The sequence below is a fragment of the Rousettus aegyptiacus genome, unplaced genomic scaffold (genome assembly GCF_014176215.1).
Source record: "Rousettus aegyptiacus isolate mRouAeg1 unplaced genomic scaffold, mRouAeg1.p scaffold_m13_p_4, whole genome shotgun sequence".
Classification (NCBI taxonomy): domain Eukaryota; kingdom Metazoa; phylum Chordata; class Mammalia; order Chiroptera; family Pteropodidae; genus Rousettus; species Rousettus aegyptiacus.
The window spans coordinates 86734602-86761060 of record NW_023416307.1 but is presented as its reverse complement, the minus strand read 5'-3'; the positions used below and the strand labels follow the sequence as shown (position 1 = coordinate 86761060).

At 31.5% G+C, this 26459-nt stretch overlaps 1 protein-coding gene across 5 annotated transcripts in view; it reads left to right on the top strand.

The window, feature by feature from the left end:
• The window catches only part of LIPI (lipase I), a 43480-nt gene extending 17614 nt beyond the window's left edge, over nucleotides 1–25866 (top strand). Inside the window, exons 4-10 of one of the 5 annotated variants that reach the window (XM_016152021.2) lie at nucleotides 684–785; nucleotides 4487–4576; nucleotides 5645–5707; nucleotides 7378–7479; nucleotides 15730–15841; nucleotides 17664–17837; nucleotides 25605–25866. In XM_016152021.2, the coding sequence (XP_016007507.1) occupies nucleotides 684–785; nucleotides 4487–4576; nucleotides 5645–5707; nucleotides 7378–7479; nucleotides 15730–15841; nucleotides 17664–17837; nucleotides 25605–25692 (731 nt within the window). In that variant the 3' untranslated portion in view covers nucleotides 25693–25866. Of the gene's footprint in view, nucleotides 1–683; nucleotides 786–4486; nucleotides 4577–5539; nucleotides 5708–7377; nucleotides 7480–15729; nucleotides 15842–17663; nucleotides 17838–25604 lie in introns of all 5 variants that reach the window. The other 4 variants (XM_016152019.2, XM_016152018.2, XM_016152020.2 and 1 more) reach the window with 4 other exon arrangements.
• The last annotated feature ends 593 nt before the right edge of the window (nucleotides 25867–26459 follow it).

Here is a 26459-nt window from a genome sequence, read left to right as displayed (position 1 = left end):
GTTATATCTCCACTCTCCTTTTTTTTGATATGCTTCAGTAGGTCATGAGCCTAAAATTTTTATTTATAATTATAAATATACCAGAACTTATCTATATTCCATGGAGCTTTTAATATATTTTTCTTTTCTTATGTAGTAAACTTTTATAAGAAATGAATGATAAATAAATATGTTCAAATATAAAACAGTAATAACTATGCTTTATCTCACAGCCCAAATTGCTTTTGACATTTAAAAAACATTTTAGACCTATAGGTAGATCCAGGATAAACTAGTAAGGCACGAGGTACAAGGTAGGACCAGGGCGGTATTGATATTTTTCCCCCTCAGGAGCAGTTGTAGTATTTATTATTAAAATTCTACCTGTATATTTCTAATATATTTCTAATTACTTCTTAAATGAAATACTAAAAAAAACCCTACAATATTTTGTTGAGGCATCTCTAGTGTGCCTTAACCTAGATTGTTGATAATCTCTGAAAGTTGGTAAAAAGTATTATTTAAATAATGCAGATACTTGCTATTCATTGAATTTTATTTATCTTCAGATTTGTTTTTAGACAGGTTAAGTCTAAACTGTACAGGCTTATGTTTATGATGTAATAATAATGCAAGCATATGATCTAATGATCACTAGAGTAGGACTTGTTTAATAGATTGATAGTTTCTTTCTTGAATTTCAGGTCTTGACCCTGCTGGGCCAAAATTCTCTGGAAAACCATCAAATGGCAGATTAGATTACACCGATGCAAAGTTCGTGGATGTCATCCATTCTGATATCAATGGTAAAAATGCAGGATTTATTGTGTAATTACATAAAAATTAAAAAAGAGATGTAGACACTGAGGAAGAGGAAAATGTAAGAGGAGAAAGAGTAGTAGATACAGTGATGATAAATCTGTAATTATATAGTGATTATATTTCCCACAAACAATATTTTTTGGAGTTCATGAGATCCTGTGGTATTAAATGACTCTCTTTGCCATTTTTTTAGGTTTGAAGAACTGTCATGTCATCATAAAAAACACTGAAATTTGATACAAACAATACTTTATGCTATTCCTGCTATTGACAGTTTTATTGATATGATTGCAATTTCCCCCATGCTTAATGTTCCCGATGTATTTAGCTTATCATTCTCTCCATTCATTTTTCTGCTGTGATATATGGCAACTAGAACTGAGCACAGCAATTCGGGCACAGATAGAGAATACCTTTTCCTAGAAGTAGGAAATAATTTCCCTATTGCTTTTAATTATCTTCCTGAAGACGTCTAATAGACTTTTAATACTTTAAGCTAGAAAATATGGGACAGACCCTTTCAAGGAATAACTTAGACAGTCTGATCCCCTCCTGATTTGAAACTGATAATACTAATATTTATTGAGCACTTACTATATATCAGGCAATGTTTTAAGTGCTTTATGTGTTAATTATGGAATTCCTCTAAGTCCTCATCAGATAAGTAAACATAATATCATCTACTTTTTACCCATGGGGAAGCTGAGATCAAGGTCACCAGGACAGTAAGTAACAGAGCCATAATTGGAAATCATATCTTTTGATTACAGAGTCCACATTTCACCAGTATGTTGCTCCGATTAGCGTGTATTGTGGTTATGGGCAAGGGGAGGATATGATGCTAAGACAGAGACTAAAAGAAGTGACGCTCAGACTGCCCCTATTTCCCTATTTCCCCAGGTTTCTTTTTTTCTTTGTTCTAGGTAATTTATTTGTTCCCATGTTCTTCTGAATTTACCTTGTTGTTATCTATACCAATAATTTTGTATAGATAACCACACAGCATACCTACTGCCCAATTACTCTGCAGTTCTTTGTCTGAAGTCTTCTTTCTGAAATCCCAATTTCAATTCTACCTTTAGCCATTTGAATTAGCCCCTTCGCACATTTTAGTATTTTTGTTTGCATACTTTATTTTTCCTAATAAACTCTTTTGGATTGTCTCATACAGTCATCTCCTGGTATTCACAAAGCGTTGCTTCCAGGACCCCCACAGATACCCGAATTCACAGATGTTCAAGTTCCTCATTTTGCCTATAACCTATGCACATCCTTCTCCTGTAAACTTTAAATCACTTCTAGATTACTTATAGTTAATATAATATAAATACTAAGTAAATAGTTGTGATACTGTACTGTTTAGGGAATAATGACAAGAAAAAAAGTCTGTATGTGTTCAGTACAGATTCAGCCATTATTAGCCTAGCTATATAGTACACGTTGTCAACAATGTAACATTGTTTTCCAAATATTTTTGATCCTTGGTTGAATCTGTAGATGTGAAACCCACAGATACAGTGTATCAACTGTACTCTCAGTATCTTTTGATGGCTCAGACTATCAGATATAAGCTGCCACTGGATGCCATGTATTTGGTATCTTTGATACATCTTTTTATGACAAATGAGGATCAGTGATTTTTGACACTATATATTCACCTGACAATATGGATTAATATTACAAATATACTAATAACCTAAAGCCAGACACAAATGCGTACATGAAATATGGGTCAATTTATATATATTTTTTAAAAGGGCAAATCTAAACTATAATGTTTTGGGAGGCATCCCTAGAAAGTAAAGAATAGCAAAATTAATGCTTTTATTAAAAGATAAATTTTTTGTTTGTTTTTTTTTTTTTAAAAGAAAACCTAGTATTGGATAAAGGCATTTTAGGGGCTTCTAGGTGTTATTTCTTGATGTGAGTGTGCTAGCTAAGTGGCTGTTTGATTTATAATAAATAATCATTAGCATCATATTTTATGTTCTTTTCTTCATGTATGTGTTTTATCTTATAATAAAAAGAAAATTAAAAAGTCATATCTGCTCTACCCACCCTTCTTGAAACCAAAGGAATGAATGAATGACCTAAGCAGACCAAGTTTCCCTGCCCCAACTATCTGATAAAAGGGAAATGAAATGCCTGAATCAAGGGCTGCTTGTAAGTTAATAATAAATGTCTTTTGCTTCCCCCTGATTCCTGAGCAGTCTTCTTGGTTTGATTCTAATTCAGTGGCAAATTGGAGAATACGATGGCTCCAAACATGAAATCCTTAGTCTTGGAACTTCATACTGAGTTCAGATACAAGTGAATTTTAAAGATTTCCAAAATTACTGGAGTTTTTTTTGTTTTTGTTTGTTTGTTTGTTTGCTCATATTTAGGGGATTGTTTTTCCTTGCTTAGATTCCATAAGTTAAGGAGATAGATGATGGAATGTAGGGCGGGATGGGTTAGCATACCCTCACCACTGTCATGATCAAGTCATAGATTATACAATGAATCCTAGGGAGTTCTAATGAAGTCATCTGAGTTGTCTTTTGTCTTTCCTTGCACACTGAATTCTCTCCCCCATAATGCATGTGACATGTTTTCCTGTCTTGGGAACACCTGTTAACTTGTTCTGTTATGTACTAGAATTTAAGCAGATTGTTGCATTTTAATCCTTACTGTTAGATCCAAGTATATATATATATTTGCATGTATATATTTGTTATGTTAAATCTATTACTGATCTTTCTCAAGAGTTCATTATGTGGTAGGAAATCTTTTAGTCCTGAGTATTCTAAGCTTGCTACCCTCTTTTATTCCTATAGCTCCCCTGGGTTATAGACCCTATATTGGTAATGGACCCAGAATTTGCACATTTCCTAGTCCCCCAATGACCTACAGATATATAGAAGCCCTTAAATCGTAGCTACATATTACATATCACTCTGGCCCAACTTGTTCCAGCTGAAGCAGGATATTTAGACATTTTTCCAATTCATGAATCTAGTGCCAAGCCTTAGGCATTATTATCCTGAAAGTGAGCAAGTCATCATACTTGCCTAAAAGGTCCTATATAATTTGGCTTTATTTCCTCCAATGCTCCCTCTTACGCATTATGCTCTAGCTAACCTGGTTTCTTTAAGTACCACAAGCATGATCACATAGTTACCTACTTGACCCACTGCGTCATATACATCTTTGTTCAATTGTCACCTCTTCACTGGGAAATTTTCTAACTAAATTCTTTAAAAGTGCAACCTACCATCCTTACTAGTGATTTAGTGTTCCCTTATTCTGTTTAATTAATTTTCCCTATAGCACTTATTATCTGACATGCTATATTTTTACTTGTTAATTATGGCTTCCTTCCACTGGAATGTAATTTCTCCTACAATAGGGTTTTAGTTCCATTTTTCTTTTTTTATGTGTATATTTATAGCACAAAGAAATTTGACGGGCCCATAGTACACTGGTGACTGGTAGATATGTTAAATTAACGAAACATGATTTTATAAGGAATTAATTTGAGGAATTAGTACCAGAAAAACTCATCTTTTGACAAATTGCATTTATTTATTTTCAACTCAAATTTTAAGAGTCACTTTCAGTGAATTTTGTAGAAGATTTCATTTCATACAAGTGTTGCTGATCTGATTATACACACTTTGTAATTCTTGGGTGATTTTCTTCTCAGGTTTAGGCATTAAAGAACCCTTGGGACATATTGATTTTTATCCAAATGGAGGAAAAACACAACCTGGCTGTCCTAAATCAATATTTTCAGGTACTCCAATAGTATTTTTGAATAAATTACATGTGATTCAAAATGATGAAAGAAAATCAATTTATTTTTTCTTCTTAATTTATGGGTAAGATTCTGAACACCACTGCCCATGACTCTGGGGTGTTACTGTTGAAAAGTGGTTTAATTTGATCTTTTTCAATTTTTAAAGGTTACTAGTAGACATCACATTTGGTACTGGATGAGATCTATTACTTTATAGTTTTAACAGTTTTGGTTCATAATTTTAAACATTAGGGAAAGTTATGAGTCATTGAAGAAGCACATATAGTCAAGTATCATATCACATAAGTTTGATCTCAGGATTTAATCTTTATCATCACCATAGTACTGCACAAATGCAGATTTATAAAATCTTGCACTTGGTTGTTTTACGCATAGATAGCTTCAGATATGGAGTTTGGATCACTTCAGAGCCTTGAGGAGAAATGCTCTGAGTTCTACAGTGGCAGCTGGTCAATTAAGACATTGCTAAAGGCCACTGCAGCTAGAGAAGTTTGGCCAAAGGAATAAGGATATGAGAAGTTGGACATGATAGAAGTTGGAAAGGAAAGGGACATGATAAAGTTTTAAGTCACCCAGTTTCATAGTCATTTCTGACATTGAGTAGAGATGTTAACAGTGTGAAATGAGAAGGGAAAGATGTGTATACTAAGTATGCTAGCACCATGTTTGGAGAAGTTGTTAAAGTATTAAAATTAAATGTTTTTACCATGTTAATTAAAAATTTTTATAAATATCAGATAAAAGACATATGGAATTTAAGTTTTCAGTGGTATGATTTCTTTAGTTGCTTGGGGTAATACTGTGCATTGTAGTCAACACTTTAATATTCATAAAACACATAAAAGTATTGAGCAGAACTTAATCTTTAATTTTTCTCTAATTTACTTGAACTTGCTTTAATATATCCACAACTCTTTTGTTTGATTTTTAACACTTAAGGAGTACAATTTATCAAATGTGACCACCAGAGAGCAGTTTACTTGTTCATGGCCACTTTGGAAACAAACTGCAATTTTATTTCCCTTCCTTGTTATTCATATGGAGATTACAAAACTGGTTCATGTGTGGATTGTGACGACTTTAAGAAAAAATCATGTCCTAGGCTAGGTAAGAGAGATTGTTATAATTACTATAATTCTTTGAGGAAAACTAATGACATAATTATCTTAGTATTTTCTGCTGGAAGCTTTTGTATCTATTTGTGAATATGTCAACATTTTATAGAAAAAAAAATATCTGTAGGGCAATTAGAGAACATTATTCATTTCCTATTAAATATTTGAAATATATTTAGTGAGGGGAACTTTATCAACTCCTTTTCTATGCTCAATGCAGTGGGCAAATTTTTTGGTTTCGTGATGATTATTCTTGATATTCAAAAGGATCTCACTATTTATTTATCATCCATCCATGCTTCCACTAAAGAAAGAGACTTGTATATTCTTAGTAGCACTGAGGGCTGTTGTTGTTGTTTTTAAACAAGAAGTGTTAAGAACAAATGAAAAGATGTGAACCATAGTTAGCTTTTTATTTGCTATTAGCAAGTAGACATGACTCATACATAGTTCACACTTTCTAAATCGATAAAGCTTGATAAGAGCAGTTAAGTATTACAACTTCTGATAACTAAAGCCTGCCAGTGAAAAATTTAGAGAAATAAACTATTACCACATAAAGATTCCCTATAAAAATAGAATGTTAGAGCTTGAAAGAATATCAGAGGCTGTTTGTTCAAGGTTTTCTAAAGAGAATACCAGACCCCAAGCATGTCATGAGCCTGTAAATGTCTCCAAAGCCAAAGGGGCCGGGTGAAATGGGCACCAGTTACAAAGCCTGAATGAATTAAACAGCCTTCTGCAGTTTTTTTCAGCAGGAGGTTTATATTAACTTACATAGAAAATCCATAGGAGGGGCAGACATATGCAGGCTTTGCCAGATTTACTTTTCCGTAGATCCCTATCAGTGCTCAAGACATGTGGAATTAGTTTTTTTCAGACCTCATGCTAGGGAATGTTTTTCTGGTTTCATTGCCTTTTCTTGCAAATAAGAATATTGTGACCTAATGTGAACATATGGATTGCTTAAGGGCACAACTGAGAACTAGCATTAAACCTCTGAATTCTGCTAAGTGTTCTTTCTACTCTATTCAAATCTCAAATTTGGATGGAGCAAGGTGGGAACAGACAAATACAGGAAGTGGGAAGTATCTTTTATATATATATATGTGTGTGTGTGTATAATACCTATTCTATATGTACATAAGTGTATATATCTGAAATATATATTATATACATAGTATATAGTATATATAGATGCTATCAATGCTATATATAGTATACACATGCATATCATATCCATATATATCTGTAAATATATAGGAGAAATAGGGACTGTGGTCATGGAGCTAAGTTTTGTATTCAGGTTTTACCTAATCAATTCTGCTAAATTTACTAAAAAGAGTTACAGGTAAAATTCTGAATTAATAATACAATAATAACAGTTTCTACAAATGGACTATAGCCATATAGAATATGCTAAGCTCTGATAAGATGTCCAGGGAGTGGATTTATTTGTGAATCTTCAATTTAGAAGTTATTATTTTAATTAAAATAAATAAAATGTGAAATTATTTGAAAAATAATTTGTCATAAAATTCCATTAAGAAAAATTATTATTATTATTATTATACATTGATGCTTTAGCTCCTTTAGTAATTTGAAATTTTTGTATGTTATTTGATGGAAATCTATTTTCTAATGTTTCATTTCTCAAATCAGGTTATCAAGCTGAGCTATGGAAAGATGTTTTAAAAGAAAGACTAGAAAAATCTCTTAGGACCACTGTGTTTTTGGATACTACTGGCACAAATCCTTTCTGTAGTAAGTTAACATTTTTTAACAAATCAACAAATGATTAGTTTTAAAGCTAATTTATATTTTATCCAAAATGTTCTTTCTACCCACTCAGATTTTAAAATTTGGTAGAGCTAATTGTGCAAATTCAAATTAGGACTTGATTTTTTTAGATAAAATGAACATATATATCGGATAATATTTTCCCAAAGATACAATCAAAGTCCTTGTTTTTTCCCCCCAAATTTACATGATTATTCTTCTTACACTTAGAGTTATGTCAGCATATAACAGGTTGCAGAATTTAGGACATCTGTCTATACAATTATCACTATTTTGGGAACTGAAACTAAACTATATAAATTTTTTAAAAATGTGCAAGTAAACAATAATCTTCCAAATATATTTAGAGTTAGGCAAGAGGAAATAATTTAAAGAAAAAGAGAATCTTTTAAAAATGTGTTAAATAATTAGATTTATGAATGGCTAGTAAGGAAAGCAAAATTATTCTGTTTTGAGATAAAAAACTGGAAGCAGCTTATAAATATAAGTAAATTCTGTTTTCTGAAGAGTCTTATGAGAAAAGTTCCCAGTTACTACCATTGATCTTGGTTACTGGGGGATAAATATTTAAAATACATTATCTTATTTTAAAGTATGTTTAAGTCAGTTATTGTCAATGTTTTGTTGTCACAGTTGCTGTCAATTTTAAGATATTATAATTATTTACACATTAGTGATGCTTTCTGTAATCCAGAATTGGGCCTGTCCATTTTTTAAATTAAGTTTTTTATTGAGTTAAAATTAGATTCACATACAGATATAAGAAATAATACAAAGAGATGCCGTGTACACTTTATCCCATTTCCTTCAATGGTAAAATTTCACAACACTATAGAATATAATATCACTACCAGGATATTGACATTGATGCAATCTACCCATCTTATTTATATGTCCCCATGGACTCCTGTGTGTATGTGCATGCCTGCATGTGTGTGTGTGTGTGTGTGTGTGTGTGTGTGTGTGTGTGTGTATGTGTGTGTGTGTTGATCTGTACAATTTAATCACACATATAGGGCTATGTATGTATCACCACAGTGAAAATATCGAACAGTTCCATCACTGTGAGGATATCTTGGGTGGCACTTTTATAAAGACACATACTACCCTCCTCTCATCCTGCTGTTTCCAACACTGATATACATTAATACATTACTAAAATTTTATTTTGAAAATGTTACATAAAGGGAATAATTAAGTATTTAACCTTTTAATTGGACTTTTTTTCATTATAATTCTCTGGAGGTACATCCATATTGTAGCATGTATTAATAATTCTTTTTTTTTTTTTATTGCTGAGCAGTATTCCATGGTATGTGTGTACTCCAGTTTACTCATTCATCTGTTGAAGAGCACTAGGATGTTTTTAGGCTTGGCTAGTATGAATACAGCTGCTCTGAATATTTGTATACAAGATTTTGTGTAAATTTAAGTTTTCATTCATCCCTTGTAAAGGCCCAGGAATGCAACTGCTATGTAAGAAGCAAATTGTGCATTTAGCCTTATAAGAAATTGACTATGTTTTTCATTGGGGTGGTACCATTTTTATGTTTCTCCCAGCAAAGTATGAATGATCTAATTTCTCTGATTTCTAACGAGGATTTGGTGTTGTCATTATTTAAAAAATTTTATTAATTCTAATAAATATATGGTGAGACCTTTTTGAGGTTTTCAAATTTCATTGCCCTGATGGCTTATGATATTGAATATCTTTTCTATGTGTTCTCTTTGGTGAAATGTGTATTCTTGTCTTTTGTCCATTTTCCAATTTGATTTTTTTTAACTGTTCATTTTGAGGGCCCTTTCTCTTTATATTTTTTGATAGTAGTCCTTATGGGATATTTGGTTTGCAAATATTTTCTCTCAGTTTATAACTTAACTGTCTTTTCATCTTCTTCACAAGGGCTTTTGCAAGGGCAAAAGTATTTACTATTGATGAGATCAATTTATCATTGTTTCCTTTAATAAAACATGTTTTTGTGTCTAAACACTCTGCTGAGCCATATGTTCTACAATGTTGTCCTACAATATTTTCTAAAAGTTTTATAATTTTATGTGTTATATTTATGTCTGTAATGTATTTTATTCTAGTTTTTGTGTAATATATGAGCTTTAGGTTGAGGTTCACTTTTTTTTCTATGGATGCCCATTTTCTTCAGCACCATTTGTTGAAAGGCTATCCTTACTTTATTGAAATTATTTTGCATCTTTATCAAAAATAAGGTATCCTTTTTCTAATACCACATAGTATTAATTGCTGTAACTATGTAGTAAGCCGTAATAACCAATAGAGTGATTATTTCTTCTTTAGTCTTCTTTGTCATGATTATTTTAGATATTCTAGGGTATGTGCCCTTCAATATAAATTTAAAATAAGATTGATTATGTCTACAAAAACTTGACTGGGATTTTGTTAAGAATTACATTAAACCTATAGATCAGTTTGGAGAAAACTGATATCTTTAGCATGTTTAGTCTTCTGATTCATGAAGATGTTATGTCTTTCCACTTACTTTGAATCTTTGATTTTTTCATCAGCATTTTGTAATTTTCAGCATACTGATTCTAAGTGTGTATACCAAAGCATTTGATTTCTTTTTTAGTGATGGTAATGATATTTAAAATTTTGATATATCCATGTTCATTGTTAGTATAAAGAAATGGGACTGAATCTTTTGTATTACTTATTTCCTAAGATCTTATTGAATTTCCTTATTATTTCTTGGGATTTTCTTGTTACAATCATGTCACTTGCAAATAGAGAAACTTTTCTTTCTTTTTGATCTCTCTGCCTTTTATTTCTTTTTCTTGATTCATTTCAGTGGCTAGTACTCCCAGTACTGTGTCAAATAACAATGGTGAAAGCATACACCTTGCCTTCTCCCCAATTTTAAAGGGAAAGCATTCAATCTTTTACCTCATGAGTGTGACATAAATAATATCATGAGCTAACAAGCCCCTAAAGGCATAAATAAATGCATTTGGTGGTCTGCCTTGTTCATTTCTTCATATATACATTTATTTAACAAGTTCACTGAACTCTTACTGCATATAACCATTGCTTTGTGGGGCTGAAAAAAATTAAAGCATTAATAAAAATTGTCCTTGTCCTCAAAAACTGAAAAAAAAAAGTAGATGATCTTTATAAAGTTGAAGTAATTCCTTTCTGTTCCTAACTCAATAAGAGTTTTTCTCATAAATGTGTATTAGATTTTGTCAAATGCTTCTTTTTTGAGTTATTTATGTAATCATATAATTTTTTTCCTTTAAATTTTTGAAATATTGGATTATATCGATTGATTCAATATATTGATTGATTGATTCCAGAATGTGAGCCAGTCTCGAGTACCTGTAATAAATCTCATTTTGGTCATAGTAAATATTTTTTTATGTATTGTTAGATTGGTTCGCTAATAATTCGTTGAGGACTGGACTTTGTATCTGAGTTCAAGAGTAATATCATCTTCATACAAGAGTAACACAACCTTATAAAAATGAGTTATTAAGTGTTCTCTCCTGTTATTTTTTGGAATATATTATGCAAAATTGGTGTTAATTCTCTTTTAAACGTTTGGAAGAATTTTTTATTGCAACCATTCGGGCCTCAAGATTTGTTTTAGGGAGATTTTAATTACAAATATGTTTACAGCTGAATAGTCTCATCAGCCTGTATCTTGCATATAAAATTGTGGGGGGTCCCACAACCTTCTTTCATTTTGTGCTCACTCTGTCCCTTTCAGTCCAAGTTGGCAGTAGTTATGAGGCTATGACATTTTCAAAAACCTCATAGATCTCCAAAAGTATCACAGAAATTCATTCTATTAGACAAGAGGCTGCTCAAAATAACTTTCACCATTAACTCCACCCTTACTTTTGGCTTCTGCTGAGATAGCTGAGGGAATCTATGAGTCATACACTTAATTTTTTCAAAGAGACTTTGTGTTACTGAACACTTTGACTTTTATCTTTATAAGACAAAATGTTGTCTAGCCTTATTCCTAGCTTTTACTCTAGAGTATGATTTCCTGATGGTGAACCAATTAGCTTTAGTATCTTTTGCAGACTTGGTAGGATTGAGGGTTTTTCAAATCATAGGGATAGGGTTTGGTATTGTTTCATACTTTTATCTCAATTTATGTCTTTTACACTTAACCATAAATGCCAATAAGAAATAAGGTCACATTTTCAACCCTTGCATGGAAATCCCCTTAGTATATATAATTTCTGCTTTTCACATGACTTCGGGACATAATTCCACTCAGCTTTCTGCAACTATATAGCAAGGACTCTTTTTCTTTCATTTTCTAATAACACATGCCTCACTTTCTTTTGAGCTCTCACTAGCAGAATTGTTAACATCTACATTTGTACTGATAATATATTCAAGATAATCTAGGTCTTTCTGTCATGCTCTTCAAAATTCTTTCAGCTTCTGCTCATTACTAATTTCAAAGCCGCTTCCTCATTTTTAAGTGTTACAGCTTCATCATAGTCTTTATACCAAAATCTATTAATTTTCTATCACTGTCTTAACAAATTACCACAAATTTAGCGGCTTAAAACACATAAATCTGTTATTTTACAGGTCTGTAGGTCAGAAGTCTGAAGCAAGTATTGCTGTGTGAAGTCAAGATGTCAGCAGGACTGCATTCTTTTCTGTAGGCTCCAGGGGAGAATCTGTTGCCTTGACTTTTTGAGCTTTTAGGGGCTATCTGCAGTCCTTAGCTTGTGGCCTCATCCTCCACAATGGTGGGTGGAGTACTCACATTGCATTTCTTTGATCTTTCTTCTGCATCACATCTATAGTTTTGATTCTCTAATTCTGTTTTCCTCTTCTACTTTTAAGGCCTTGTGATTGCAATCCTTGTGATTACATTAGGCCCGCTCAGATAATTTAGAGTTATCTTCCAGTTTTAAGGTCAGATGATTAGCGACCTTAATTCGATTTGAGATTTTATTACCCTTTGCCCTTTAAGGTATCATATTAACAGATTTCAGAGATTAGAACATGGACATATTTGGGGAGATTTACCATAATTACCATATGCATATGTGATTTTTCACATTCTACTGGTATTAACATTTTACCACTTTAAGTGAAATGTGGGAATCTTGCTATCATTTAGGTTCTTTTTACATTCTCCACTTTTACATATTGTTAGTCTTGAGCATCAGATTGTATGATAATTTTTGTTTCAATCATCAAATATGATTTATAAAATTCATGAAGAAAAAGATAACCTATTGTATGTATCCATGTATCTTCTCTTCCCATTGTTCCCTCTTTATTTCTTAAGCTCCAAGAATATTTACTTTATTAATTCCTTTCTGTTTGAAGAAATTTCTTAAGAATGGGTCTACTAAGGAGAAATTCTTTTAGTTTTCTTTTGTCTGAGAATGTCCTTATTACTCCTTTGTTCTCAAAAGTTAGTTTTGCTAGATATAAGATTCAGAGTCGAGTTTTTTCTTTTAGCACTTGAAAAATGTGTCGCTTCCTTTGGCCTCCATAATTTCAGATGTGGAATCCATTGTGACCCAAATTGGTGTTCTCCTGTAGTTAATGCATCATTTCTCTTTGTCTGCTTTCCAGATTTTTTAGTTTTAGTTTTCTGAAATTTAATTATGTCTGGGTGAGGATTTCTTTAGGTTTATCTTGTTCCAGATTCACTCAGCTTCTTGAATCTGTGTGTGTTTTTTTTCCTTTACCAAATTTAGAAAGTTTTCAGCTATCATTTCTTTGAATATTCTTTCACCTTCACATTTTTCTCTCTTTCTGACATTCTGATAACACAAATATTACATCTTCTTTTATAGTTTCACACATACTTGAGTCTCTGTTCATTTTTTATCAGTCTCTTTTTTCTTTGTTGCACAGACTGAGTAGCAGATTGATATGTCCTAAAGTTCACTCATTTCTATCCTGTCATCACCACTTTACTATTGAGCATATCTATTGAGTTTTGTACCTGTTATTATATTTTTATTTATGTAATTTCCACTTTGTTTTCTTTTATAGCTTCTATTTCTTTGATAAGATTTTTCTATTTCTTAAAGTTCAGGATTGTTATATTTTCATTGCTTCTTTTTTGCTTTACACATAAAAATGGTTCTTGCCTCACAGACTATTTTATTGGATTCTGTCACAAGGTTTTGCCTCATAGAGACTTTGAATCATATCTTCTTTTCTATCTTTAATATTATGTTCTGTAATATTTTATTTTGCTTACCTAACAATCAATATTTATTATGGATACTATCATTAAAGCAAATACTCACTTATATTTACCAATTTCAGTTTTCTGCTTATTATCTTGCCCTGTCCTCCCCAATTTTTTACTTTTGGGTCTAACTTCTATCTTGCTGAAATATATCATAGTAACTTTTCAGTAGTAGTCCCTCTCACTTGAAAATGACCTTATCTTTCTTTTACTCCAGAATGTAAAATTAGTTCAGGATAGAATTCTCCATTGAGAGTTATTTTTGCTCAGCACTTTGAGGATATTCATTCTTTTGTTTTCAGATGAATTACTTTTTTATTTATTGTTAATATAATTGTTTTCTGCAGATATCTATAGTTTTCTTTTGGTTGGATTTATCTATCTACCTACCTATCTATCATCTATGCATGATTTATTACCGTTTTGGAGTATCAATAATCAGTCCAAGTCTCTCTTAAAATAAAAGAAAAAAATATTTGTGCTATTTCAAAATAAAGATTCATGTCTTCTTTTAATATAAAAAATTCTTAGCAGGTAGTTCTTTAAAATTCTCCCCGCCCCTCCGCCGCCCCACCCCAGAGCTTATGTACCAGAACCTTGAATTATTCTTAATGTAAATTGTGGGGAGGGTCCTTCAACAAGTGACAAGTGTAAATTTAGATTTCATGTTACAGGGAGTTTTATTTAGTCTCAGAGAATACTTTGTTGCCACCTAAGATCCACACACAGCAAAAAGAAAGAAATTTCCAAGTTCCTCTTTCAACGACGAAGTGGAGAATTAAGTACCCTGAAGCTACACAGAGATTTTTATTTCAACTCTGTCGCTAAGCATCCTGTCTTCTGTTCCATCATGGAAGTCGGATTTTAAGCCTCTGTCTTTGTGCTATTCTGAGTCCCCAAGTCCCGTTAGGCTTCAGGGCTTCAGTCCTTCTTATAGCCTTATAGTCGACTTTAATTTCTCTTCATTTCTACCTCCTGATATTTCCCTTTTTCACGTGAGCTTGATCATATATTTAATTTATGGATTATTGTACATCCGGAAGGAGGGCATATTCTGTAACGTCTCAATATGTCTTGCTGACGGAAACCATCTGCAGAAGTCTGAATGCCCATCTTTTTTGAGTGAGGTGGACCAAAATATTTTGTCTAAAGCTAGGCAGTCACTTCAAAGTAAGAAGTGTTCCTTTATATCTCTTGTGTTAGAAATTGATGCTGTCCAGTCATAAACCCATTACTTATTTGAGGTAGTACTGTCAGGCAAAAGCCAAGAAGTTACTCTTGGTTGTTTAGCAGCAACATTTAACAACTAACATGCATAAATTTAGTACACGTATTTCTCAAAAGAAAATTTCATACATCTCATATTCTGTTTATATATAATGTCTTTTAGGAGATGGTGCACAGTACTTGGGAAAACTTACAGAGAGTCAGAACTTTCTGTATAGCCCAGACATGTTGAATATAGGGGTGAGTTCAGCATCCTTGCCCCTGAAATATATACTATATCAATTTTTAGTACAAGGCATTTTGAATAAGAACTACTATGAGCTCATGCTGTCTAGGATTATTTAATTTTATAATCATTCCTAAACAACCAGTGAAATTGGGAATTATATTTGTTAAGTAAATTTAGTTAGGACGGTTAATCAGGTAATTAGGGAACCTTATCATATTTACCTTAGACATGATATTTTAAAAATAGTTGAACTTAATTTGAAATTTTTTGGTTTGCAGAATAGTTAATATTCACTAATTATTTGTCCAACTCTTCACCATACCCATGACTACCTGCCAGGCTTTGTCATTCTTCATTTTTAAGACTAGTTAAAAATTGGCAAGAAATAAATTACCAATGTACCAAATAAGTGTTTCTTGATGTTATTTGCATATCTAATATGTGCCTAGATTATATACTATATACATACATGTGTATCTGCATATGTACCAAAACAAATTTTTTAAAATGTGAGTTGCATTCTGTATTTTTGTTTTGCAGCTTATTATTTTGTTCTCAGTATAATTGTTTTGAATAACACTATGATGGACGGCTATATTACATTTAAATTATTAAACCATCTCGGAGTGATTGAAAAGCCGAGGCTCTATGAGTAAGTATAATTTAATATTTTTTTCTTTTATACATTACATGTATATTTTCTTGAGCATCCACTTTAGAAGACAATCTAAATAGTGTACATTTTCTATCCAGGGCTATTTCAAAGGCATGGAGATAGGAGAGTACCTGATTTCAGAAATTGCACACAGACTGCAGTCCTAGACCAGTTGTTTCAAAATTGTTCAGAAGACAAGGAAATTGAGTCTTGATTTCCTTTACAAACATCATGTTCTATTCAGAGTACTATAAAATATTTATTCATTTTATTCAAATACTTGAATTAGTGTATTTTTCAGAAAGGGCTGTAAAATATGGAAGATACACCCATGGCAAATCTGTCCATCTAAGCCTGGCCGATGGCTTTATGTTTCTATTAATAATTCTTTGCTAATAAATTTAGTCATGCTGTGGCATTTAAGCTGTTTTAGATGCCAGGGAAGTCAGAAACTTTTAAGGGATCTCTTATTTCACTTTCTAAGATTAAAATAGGAATGGTTGCTTGCTGCAAAAGATGTGTCATATAATACAGTAGAAAATGAGAATCATCTATATTTACATCATCTAGGGATAGTCACAGTTACCATTTGGTTTATAAACATTCCTCTTTTTTTTCCCCTCCTCCACCTTCTCCTTTTCTTCCTATAACTTCTCCTTGTGTTTGTCCCTGTGCACACACGTTATTTTTTTATTTAACAATATTAGTATCTTATTGCAAATATATTCTGCATACTTATTTTATATAAATGCTATAGTGTGATCAATTCTCTCAGTCATCAAAAATCACTTACATGTTATAACATGATGCCAAATATATTAATATGCTAATATAGAATTTTTAAACAAAGGGCACCAATATTGGATATCCAGGTTAGAATGAGTTTTAGATGGATGAGTACTGGGGAGATTAGGGTGGAACAAGTCCAGATTCAAGGTATTTCATAAGTAAAGTTAGTAGGAATTTACGATAGATCAGATGTGGGGATTGAAATAGAGGATAATATTAAGGGTGAATCATAGCTGTCTGTCTTGAGCAAAGGTGGTGCCACCATTTAAAATCATGAGGAAATTTGTAAATTTTAGGGGGTTTTATTTGTTTGTTTGTTTGTTTGTTTGTTTGTTTTGGTGAGACAGGTTTTGGGGAAGTTGTTATTTAGATTTGAACCTACTGAGCTTTAGGCATTCTTGAGATATCCGAATAGATATGGTGAATAACAGTGAATATATATGTCTGGATTTCAGCAAACAGGGCTCAGTTGGAGGAAGAGATTTCATCATTAAAAGCAAACAGTTGGCATTTGAAACCTTTGGAGTGGATCAGTTCTGGGTATATTGTGAATGCTCAGAAAATTGTACTTATTAAATACTATATTTTTTCTCTCTCGAATCTAAGCTTTTTATAATCATTTAATTCACAAATATTTGACAAAGTGGCACAGAACAAAGGATTACTATTTGCATACCCAGTCTATTTAAGGAACTGTGATAATTGTTTAGGGGTCTAAAAAAAAGGAGCATACCATGACTTCTCTAATTTCAGACAAATTAACAATCTATACAGCTAGTCAGAAAGATAACATGTCTCACTTTTTTCCCCAAAAAGTATTCCCAAAATATTGTATATGGAGGTACAAATATTATTATTTTGTTTTGTTTTAAACAGAATTTTAAATTATTTTGATAAGTAACAAATATTTATTGTTTGGTCTTTTTTTCTGTAAGCTTGGCCTCTCTATCCTATATTGCTAAGATTGACTTTAGAGTTTAATTATATTTCAAATTGCTAATATGCTGAGTATATCAAATTTTCTTTTTAGAAAGAACAAATCATTTTATAAATTTCAAGAAGTCAAGATTCTTGCTCAGTTTTTAAATGATGTAAATATTTCACGCATTAGTTTGGCATATTATCGGAGCTCAAATCAGCAGTGTTCTACATGCAAATACAGCATCCAGCGTCTCATGCTAAAATCACTTACATATCCAGAAAGGTAAGAAAACTAAATTTTGATATCAATATGTTGTCTCTTAAACTTAAAAATATTATTTTGCATAGGAATGGTTTTTAAAAATTTATGTACTCAAATATCTGTTTGTTGTGTATTTCAAATTATATTTTATTAGTCATCTAAAAGGCACAAAATGCATTTTAGGGAGGGTTTGGATGAGATTCATTTGGAATCACATTACCCAAGCAAGAAAAAAAACACACACACAATTACTTCATAAGACACAACAAAAATGAAAAAAGTAAGACAAATTACTGACTTAGAAGTTTATCATAATTTCTTGTATAATAATACAATAATGATAATTTCTTATATATACATGTATACATATTTGGAGAGTGGTTCATAGTCCTTTTGAACAATCCTTTAGATGAAGTTCAATAGCTGAAAACTTCATAATGAGATATGTGGTCTCAGAAGATAGATAGATACCATGACTTTTAATGATTTCTTATTTTACCCAATTTTATTACCTTTTATTTGAAAAGAAAAATAAATTTCATTTTCAACTGCTGTATTTAAGATTCTACAAATCACTGGAGGTTCAACCCGAGGAACATACTAACAGGAGTGAGGCTCTAGCAAATATACATAACAGTAGGAAGAGAATCTGACTCTACATTTTAATTTTACAGTTGCCTGTCTATATCACAAATATTTCCATTCTCCCAAAAATGTGACACCATCATTACTGTGTAGGGACCATTCTCTTAAAGACAATAGGCTCTAACAGAACTTTTTTTGTTTTTAGCATTTTTAATATGTTCTTCTTGGTTTCATGTCCTCACAATCGAAGAGGTTTTCCCACTATCCTTGTCCTCGTGGTATTGAAGTATATGTTCACCATGGCAGAATTCATATTTCCACAAAACACCCTGTGAAAGCACTAAGAACCACTATGATCTCTTTAATGAGTTGATCAGCTGTCAGTTTGGGTATGTGAGTTGTTCCAACAGTGAACGATAATTGAGAGCTCATAGCATGGGTTTTGTAGATTGCTAGAAATCTCTCTTCTTTAGTTGATTGCAGCATTTCATCTTTATTTCTCTTTCTGTTCCTGTATTTATATATTTGACTTTCTAATTGCCTTTCCATGAATGTTGAATTTAGTAAGTTCAAATTTTTGGAGAATAAAAATAATAAGAAGAATATTCATTTAGGTGAGGTTTATATCAATAGAAGAACTGGCAAAATTCTTTGAAGGGTGAGTTATTTTGTAACTTTTGGTATATGAATATTTAGTCATTCAAAGGTCAGTAAGATATCATTATAATGAAAAGAAATCTAGAGGTAATTTCACTTTTCTATTGATTGAAATACTTAGAAAAATACCAAAATATATGTACATTTTCAGTTAAGAATATTAGCAAACATCCTTCCCTGACAAAACATGTCAGAGAGAGAAAGATAGAGCAAGGACAGTTAGGGGGCCATGTTTGATGAACTAAAGGTTTGAACTGCATGGGTCTACTTACATGGGTTTTTTTAAAATAAATATATTGGAAAATTTTTTAAAGATTTGCGATTATTTGAAAAACCTCTCATACAAACCACACAGCCTAGCAATACCAAGTTTTTAAAAGTTAGGTATGTCATGAGTGTATAATATATACATATTTTCTTTCCTCTATGATTTTCTTATTATTCTATTTTCTCTAGCTTACTTTAATATAAGAATACAGTATGTAATACAGATACAAAATATGTGTTAATAGACTGTTTATGTTATCAGTAAGCATTCTGGTTAAAAGTAGGCTATTAACAGTTAAGCTTTGGAAGTGTCAAAAGTTACACGCAAATTTTCAACTATGCAGGGAGGTCTGTACCCAAGTCCCCACATTGGTTAAGGGTGAACTGTATTATTATAGTCACCAAAAGCTAGGTTTTAAAGAGGCCAGGGTTGTTGCACCATCATATTCTCCTATTTTCTTCCATGAATACCTCTCTGAGAATAAGGAAGGTGAGTACAGGCAGAGAAATTAGAGGTTGTAGTTTTACATTCTCTGTTTCTGGAATTTTGATCTGAAGAGTTCATTATTGTCCAGGAATAAAGTCTTCTCACCCATATATCATACCTGGAAAGAGAAACAGAGTTTTCTCCACAATATAGCAAAAGCATGTAATGTAAGTCTTGACCAGACACCAGAAATTTAGCTAGAATCTCTGTACATAAAACAGCAGCACTCAAACTTAAGATGAGAAAGAGAAATTTAATTCCATATATGTGGACAGTAAAAGGAACCAACAATCTACCCAATGCATATATGCACAAATGTCAGGGCTAGATACTCCTTTAATCATTCAAATCTGTGTAGAATTGTGCACTTTCTTCACTGTAATAGCTTCAAGGCTCAGTGTTCACATAGATAACAATATAAACATAATGTACTTGAAGCTGTGCAATATCATGGATCTGGTTATAAGTGATTTTCTCTTTCTAACTATAAGTAATGGCTGCCATTATATTCTAACTTTTGTAGAATATTCAACTCAGTTTTTCCTTTATTTTTGGATACTTCGTTTGTTTCCCAGTGTTTACGTATCATAAACACTGAGTGTATATGCACTTTAAACAATTTCCTTGTTTTATGTTCATAGAAGGAATATCAAGGAGGAGGAACATTTTCAAATCTTTCACCTCACCACATGTTGTTCACACCTTGATACAGAATGTTGGTGAGCCTGCACATGATAGCCATTGCTGTCTCTATGCGTTTCTCTTTTTTGAGTGACTTATTATAATGGGCAAGGGAAGGCAGACAGATGTGACCACTGTTATATTTGACTCATTATTTTCTCCATTATATTTTACATAGAGAATCAAACGTTATATACAACTCGTTCATTAATTAAGAAATAGAGTGAAGTCATAAGGGTATACTACAGAGCAAAAATAAAACATGTATATAATTTTAATTTTTATTTGAAATCTAGATAGTGGGTAGACTATGAAAATTTACTAAATTTACAAAATTTAGATGTAACTTTTTTTCTACTCAGGAAAAGAAAAAGAACTAAAATACATTTTGTGGATATTTATGAAAACTTAACTTTCCCTGCTGGCTGAGGATGTTAACAGATGCTTGGATGAAATGTATGCTTTCAATTTCATCACCTGGATAATTGTCATAACCATTTAGTTATTTTTCCTATTTAGATCTGTCCTTACAGATAATGTACAATTAATGAGAATTAGCACTGCCAAATTTTTAGGAATGCGAGTTATAAAAATGTGGTGCCTTATGGTCCATATTAAACTGTGTAAGCACTAAACCAGTAATTGTCTTTCTGTAACAAATTGTGATAGAGACAACACCATAGTTCTCCTTCCACATTTTTCCAGTTAGAGCAGGGCCTTTGAATTTACTGACTGAGAGGAATCATAGTGCAGGCAACCTAGTTTACCTTCCTGAAAAAAAGTTGTACTACAGCTGCTTTTAAAAGCTTAGCAGTAAAACATACTCATTTTTGGCATACAGTTCTATGAATTTTGGTAAATTCATAGACATGTAACCACCACTGCAACCAAGAGACAGAACATTTCTATCAATCACAGAAACTGCCTTACGCTGCCCCTTTATTTTCAACCCCATTCCCCACTCCTACTCCCTGAGAACCACCGTACCTAGTTTTGCCTTTTACAAAACATTATATATGTGAACTCATATAGTATGTAGCCTTTTAAGTATGACTTCTTTCACTTAGCTTCATACATTTAAAATTCATCCATGTCGTGGCTTTTATCAGTAAGATGTTATAGATGAATGTTACTCTATTGTGTGGATGTACCATTTTGTTTATCAATTCGCCAGTTGGGGGACATATAGTTTGTTCACAGTTTTTGATAGTTTATGAATAAAACCAACATAAATATTTTCATGAAGGTTTTTATGTGAATATAAGTTTTCTTATCTCTTGAATAAATACATATAGGTGAGATTTCCAGGTCATATTGTAAGTGTATGTTTAACTTTATAATAACTGTCAGAGTGCTTTCCAAAGTGATTATACATTTTGCTTTTCTACAGGCATTCAGAGTTTCATTGCACTCCTGCACCAAAAGCTACACTTTCACCAGTTTTGTTGTTTGGTTTTAATTTTCATTATTCTAATAGGCGTGTAGAGGTATTTCATTGTATTTTCAATTTGTATGTCTCAAATGACAAATGGTGTTGATGGTCTCTGCCATGTAATTGAGGGTGTTTATATCTTTTACTTTAATATGATTATTAATATGGTTGGGTTAAAATTTATCATCTTGCTATTTTTTTTTTCTTTTTGTCCCATCTGTTCTTTGTTCCCATTTTTCTAATTTTTTGCCTTCTTTGGGATAAATTGAGTAGTCTTATGCTTTCATTCTATCTCTTTTGTGGATTTATTATCTATACATTTTTTAAATTAAAAGTTTTGGGGGTTATATTATAATCTTTAATTATAGTCACCCTCAAGTGAATTTTATAACATGAAATTTTATAACATGAAAACCATACAGTAACATAATTCCATTTCTTACATTTTAGCTTTTATACTGTTGTTGGCATATAATTTACTTGTACATATTCTAAAAACTCTATAGTACAATGTATTATTTTTGTCTAAAGAGTCACCTATTAAAGAGTTATAAATAATTAAGAGTATTTATATATTTATAATGGTAAAATTATATAGTTACCATTTCTGGTGTACTTCTACCCCTTATGTAGATGCATAATTTTATGTGGTATAGTATACCTTCTAACTAAAGAAGTTTCTTTAAGATTTTTTTGTAGTGTGGGTCTGCTGGTTGTAAATTCTTTCAGACTTGTGTATGTGAAAAATTTATGATGCTTCAATTTGAAAGATAATTTATCTGGTTAGAGAATTCTATTTTGACAGGTTTTTGTTTATTTGTTTGTTTACTTTCAGTACTTTAAAAATGATGCTGTATTGCTTTCTATCATGGATTGTTCCTAATGAGAAAACTATGACTATCTTTCCTTTATTCCTGTAAAGAAGATATGCCTTTTTTTCTCTGGCTGATTTTTCTCATCACTGATTTTAAAGTTTGATTAGTATACAATTTGTAATTTTCTTCATACCTTTTATGTTTGGAGTTTGTTGACATTTTGGGGGTTTATGAGCTTCTATCTCTTTGTCTTCAAGGTCACTATTCCTTTCTTCTGTAATGTCTAATCTGATATTAATCTCATCCAGGATATTTTTTTCATATCAGACATTGTAGTTTTCACTTCTGGAAGTCTGAATTTTTGAAATCTCTCATGTCTCTACTGAACTATTTGAAAACATGGAATACAGTTATAAAACTATTTTAATGTTCTTGACAGATTCTTATATCTGTGCTACCTCTGGGTTGGTTTCAATTGGTTGACACTTATATGGGTCCATTTTTCTGCTTCTTTACATGCTTGTAATACTTGATTAGATGTCAGACATTGTGAATTTTGTCACACTGGGTGCTTTATACTATTTTATTACTATAAATATTATCAGGTTTATTCTCAAGATGCTATTAAGTTACTTACAAACAAGTTGATTCTTTCAGGTTGTGCTTTCAAGATTTATTAGGCAGGGCTGGAGAAGTGCTCAGTTTGGAGTTAGTTACTCCCACTACTGAAGCAAGAGTCTTCTATTCATTTTACCAGTGACCTGTGAGTTATTGGTTTTTCCTATCTGGCATGTGGGTATAGCCCCTGTATTGGTGTTGGAAACTTTATCCTAAGTAACTTTTTAAAAGAATATTAGATTCGTAGATATGATATTTTGTACAAAGCCATAGGGAGAATGTTCAAATAAAGGAGCGCATATACATCTTGTAACTTGGCATAGAGGATTAAAATTTTAAAAATAATTTTATTTGATCTTTAGAGAGATTTACTATTATTGGATTTTTTTCTTTTATTAAAGTTTATTCTTTATCAGTGTAGTGTGTTTGTGCTAATTTGTGGTAAGCAATGCATTAAAAATGCAATATTGAGTGCTCTTTTTGAAATTTAAAAAAATATAATATTCTTCTCATGATAGTTTAACATATAATTTAGGTTTTCTTTTAAATTATAGTTTTTAAAATATTTTTGTTGCTTGGGTAGAAGGAACATAGAATAAATAATATCAAAATTAGGGTCATGGCAATTAAACTAGTAGGCTTTTGGCAATATAAAAACAAAGAAAATTAATTTTTCTAATTTTTGTTGGCGAAATTTAACTTTGGTAGGTATTATTAACCTGCCTAAATTTTGTAACGCTTGCAGAGGCTTTTTATAATGTAAAATATTTAATTAAAAATGTGCATTTACTGTATTACTGATCAAAGGTATTCAGTGGTAACACAGTTGAAAGCTTTCATTCTATTGTAGAAAAGAAATAAAAATACACTTACCTTACACTTACCTTATTGTCATATTATAAATATGTGAATAGGAGAATTACTTATGACTGAGGTAATTTGCTTATTAATAAGTTTAATGATACAAGTCCTTTACTATGAAAACTTAAAAATGAGATGGATCAGGGAGGTCCAGAGCACTGAAGGTACATTCAGTAAATAAGGGATGTAGCAGGATAAATAACTGATATAAGTATATATAAATTTTGGCAGGAAAATGATAAAGTCATTCCTACACTTAGTTCTTAATAACAAAGAAAGTATGATATCTGATTTTTCAATGATATTCTGATTTCTGATAACTTAATAAAAAGCTACTTTTGCTAACATCTAAAAATCCTATGAGATTCAAGTACTATCATTTTACATATACTGCTATTGTAGTAACATTAAAATTCTAAGATACCTTTATTATTTCAAATGCAAAATATTGTAGTATTTTATATCAGCTTTTATAATTAAAATGGATGTCTGTATTTTATTACTTGCAAATATATTAGCAGAAATATAAAATTGGTTTATTTAAAAATTGAACAATTTAACCTAAAAATTCTATTGAGGTTTTTAAAAACTTGTTCAATGCTGTCTTAAGCTAGAGGAAGACTGGAGTAATGTGTTTCTTGAACTAGATCAGTGCATATGACAAAGGTGAACTATAGCAACTGTGCAGTTGAATTACCCCTTTTTCCCTAAGTTACTATTGCCTATACAGGAAATTTCTTTAGTACTACCATTTTTTTCTTTAGCTCCTTTCCTTAACTTTTACCAATCTTTTCTTATTATAGTTAACTTGCTTTTTCAAAGGTTTTCAAGACATTAACAGAAAGATAAATAACTAGACAAAATGCCTGATCCACCACAGTGACTTGACTTCTCAGAAATCTTTGAATACTAACTACACAATCACTCCAAGATATAGAATACTTTACATATTGTTATTTACATTTTAGTGGGTGTCAAAGAGAATTGATTAAGTTATTTTGGCAAAATTCATCTTAGAAAGTCAGCTCAGCTCTTATATGGTGACTACCAATGGTAGAAGAAGTAGCCTAGCCATTCGGTTGAGTTCAGGTTTCAGTTATTTCTGTATGCAGCAATATCTCTTGTACATTTTAAGTATTCCAATGAAGCAGCAAAGAGAGAAGTTGAAACACAGGGAGTTTTTGGTTTTTTTTTTTTCATAAACATTGTGCCGACTTCATTCCAACATAGCCCAATGAGATAGAGTTGAAATGATGGCATAGGTTTGTTCCAGCTTTCTATAGTTGGATAACTAGTTAGTTACTGACATAATACTTATGAGAAAAAAAGGAACTTTGCTGTTTTACTAATAGTTTTTTTTTCCTTTCTCTTCACTTCTTTCACAGACCACCACTCTGCAAGTATGATTTTGTACTTAAAGAAAGTGAGGAAATATTTCTCAGTCCATGTGCATGCACACCAGAGGAAGTATAACATGTCCACTTTCATCAAATGTAACAGCTTCTTTGTGAATTAAAGAACTTGTGGATGGGAACAATGTAATCAGTATTTCTTTTAGAATGCATTGTTCAATCTGTGATTCAAATATTTCAACTTCTTACATAAATTTTTAAGAATCAAAAATATGGAAAACTTTAAAAATGCATATGGCAAAGCCATTCTGAATATATTCTAAACAGCTGTTTATTGTTTGATTACCTCAATCAAGTGTTTATTATTGAATGTTTCCCTTAATTACTTATTATTAATAGATAATACGTCATTAGAAAAAAAGAGAAGCTTATTGCTTCAACATACTGTCGAAACAGTACCATTCTCTACTTCTCAGACTGCAGTGGTAAAATAAATATTTATTTTAATTGTAAATTTGTCACTTGGGTAAGTCACATGGGATAGTGTAAATCTTATAAACATAAATATACCTACTGTTTTGTGATTTATTTGGCATTTTTGTAATGCTTTGTAAATAAAGGTTTTCTTCCTATAGAACATAATAATCTATGGGTCCTTAATGCTTAAGATCAAATCTTGGGTCCACTACTTACTAATGGTGTTATTCATGAGTAACTAAATTTACTTCATCATGTTGCAGTCACCTAAGAATTTTTGTGATGATTGATTCAATGTTTTAACTAGTGTCTGCCTATAATGATAATAATAAAGATAATGATAGCTAACGGTTACACACACACACACACACACACACACACACACATTTATTTATATTGCTGTATCCCTAT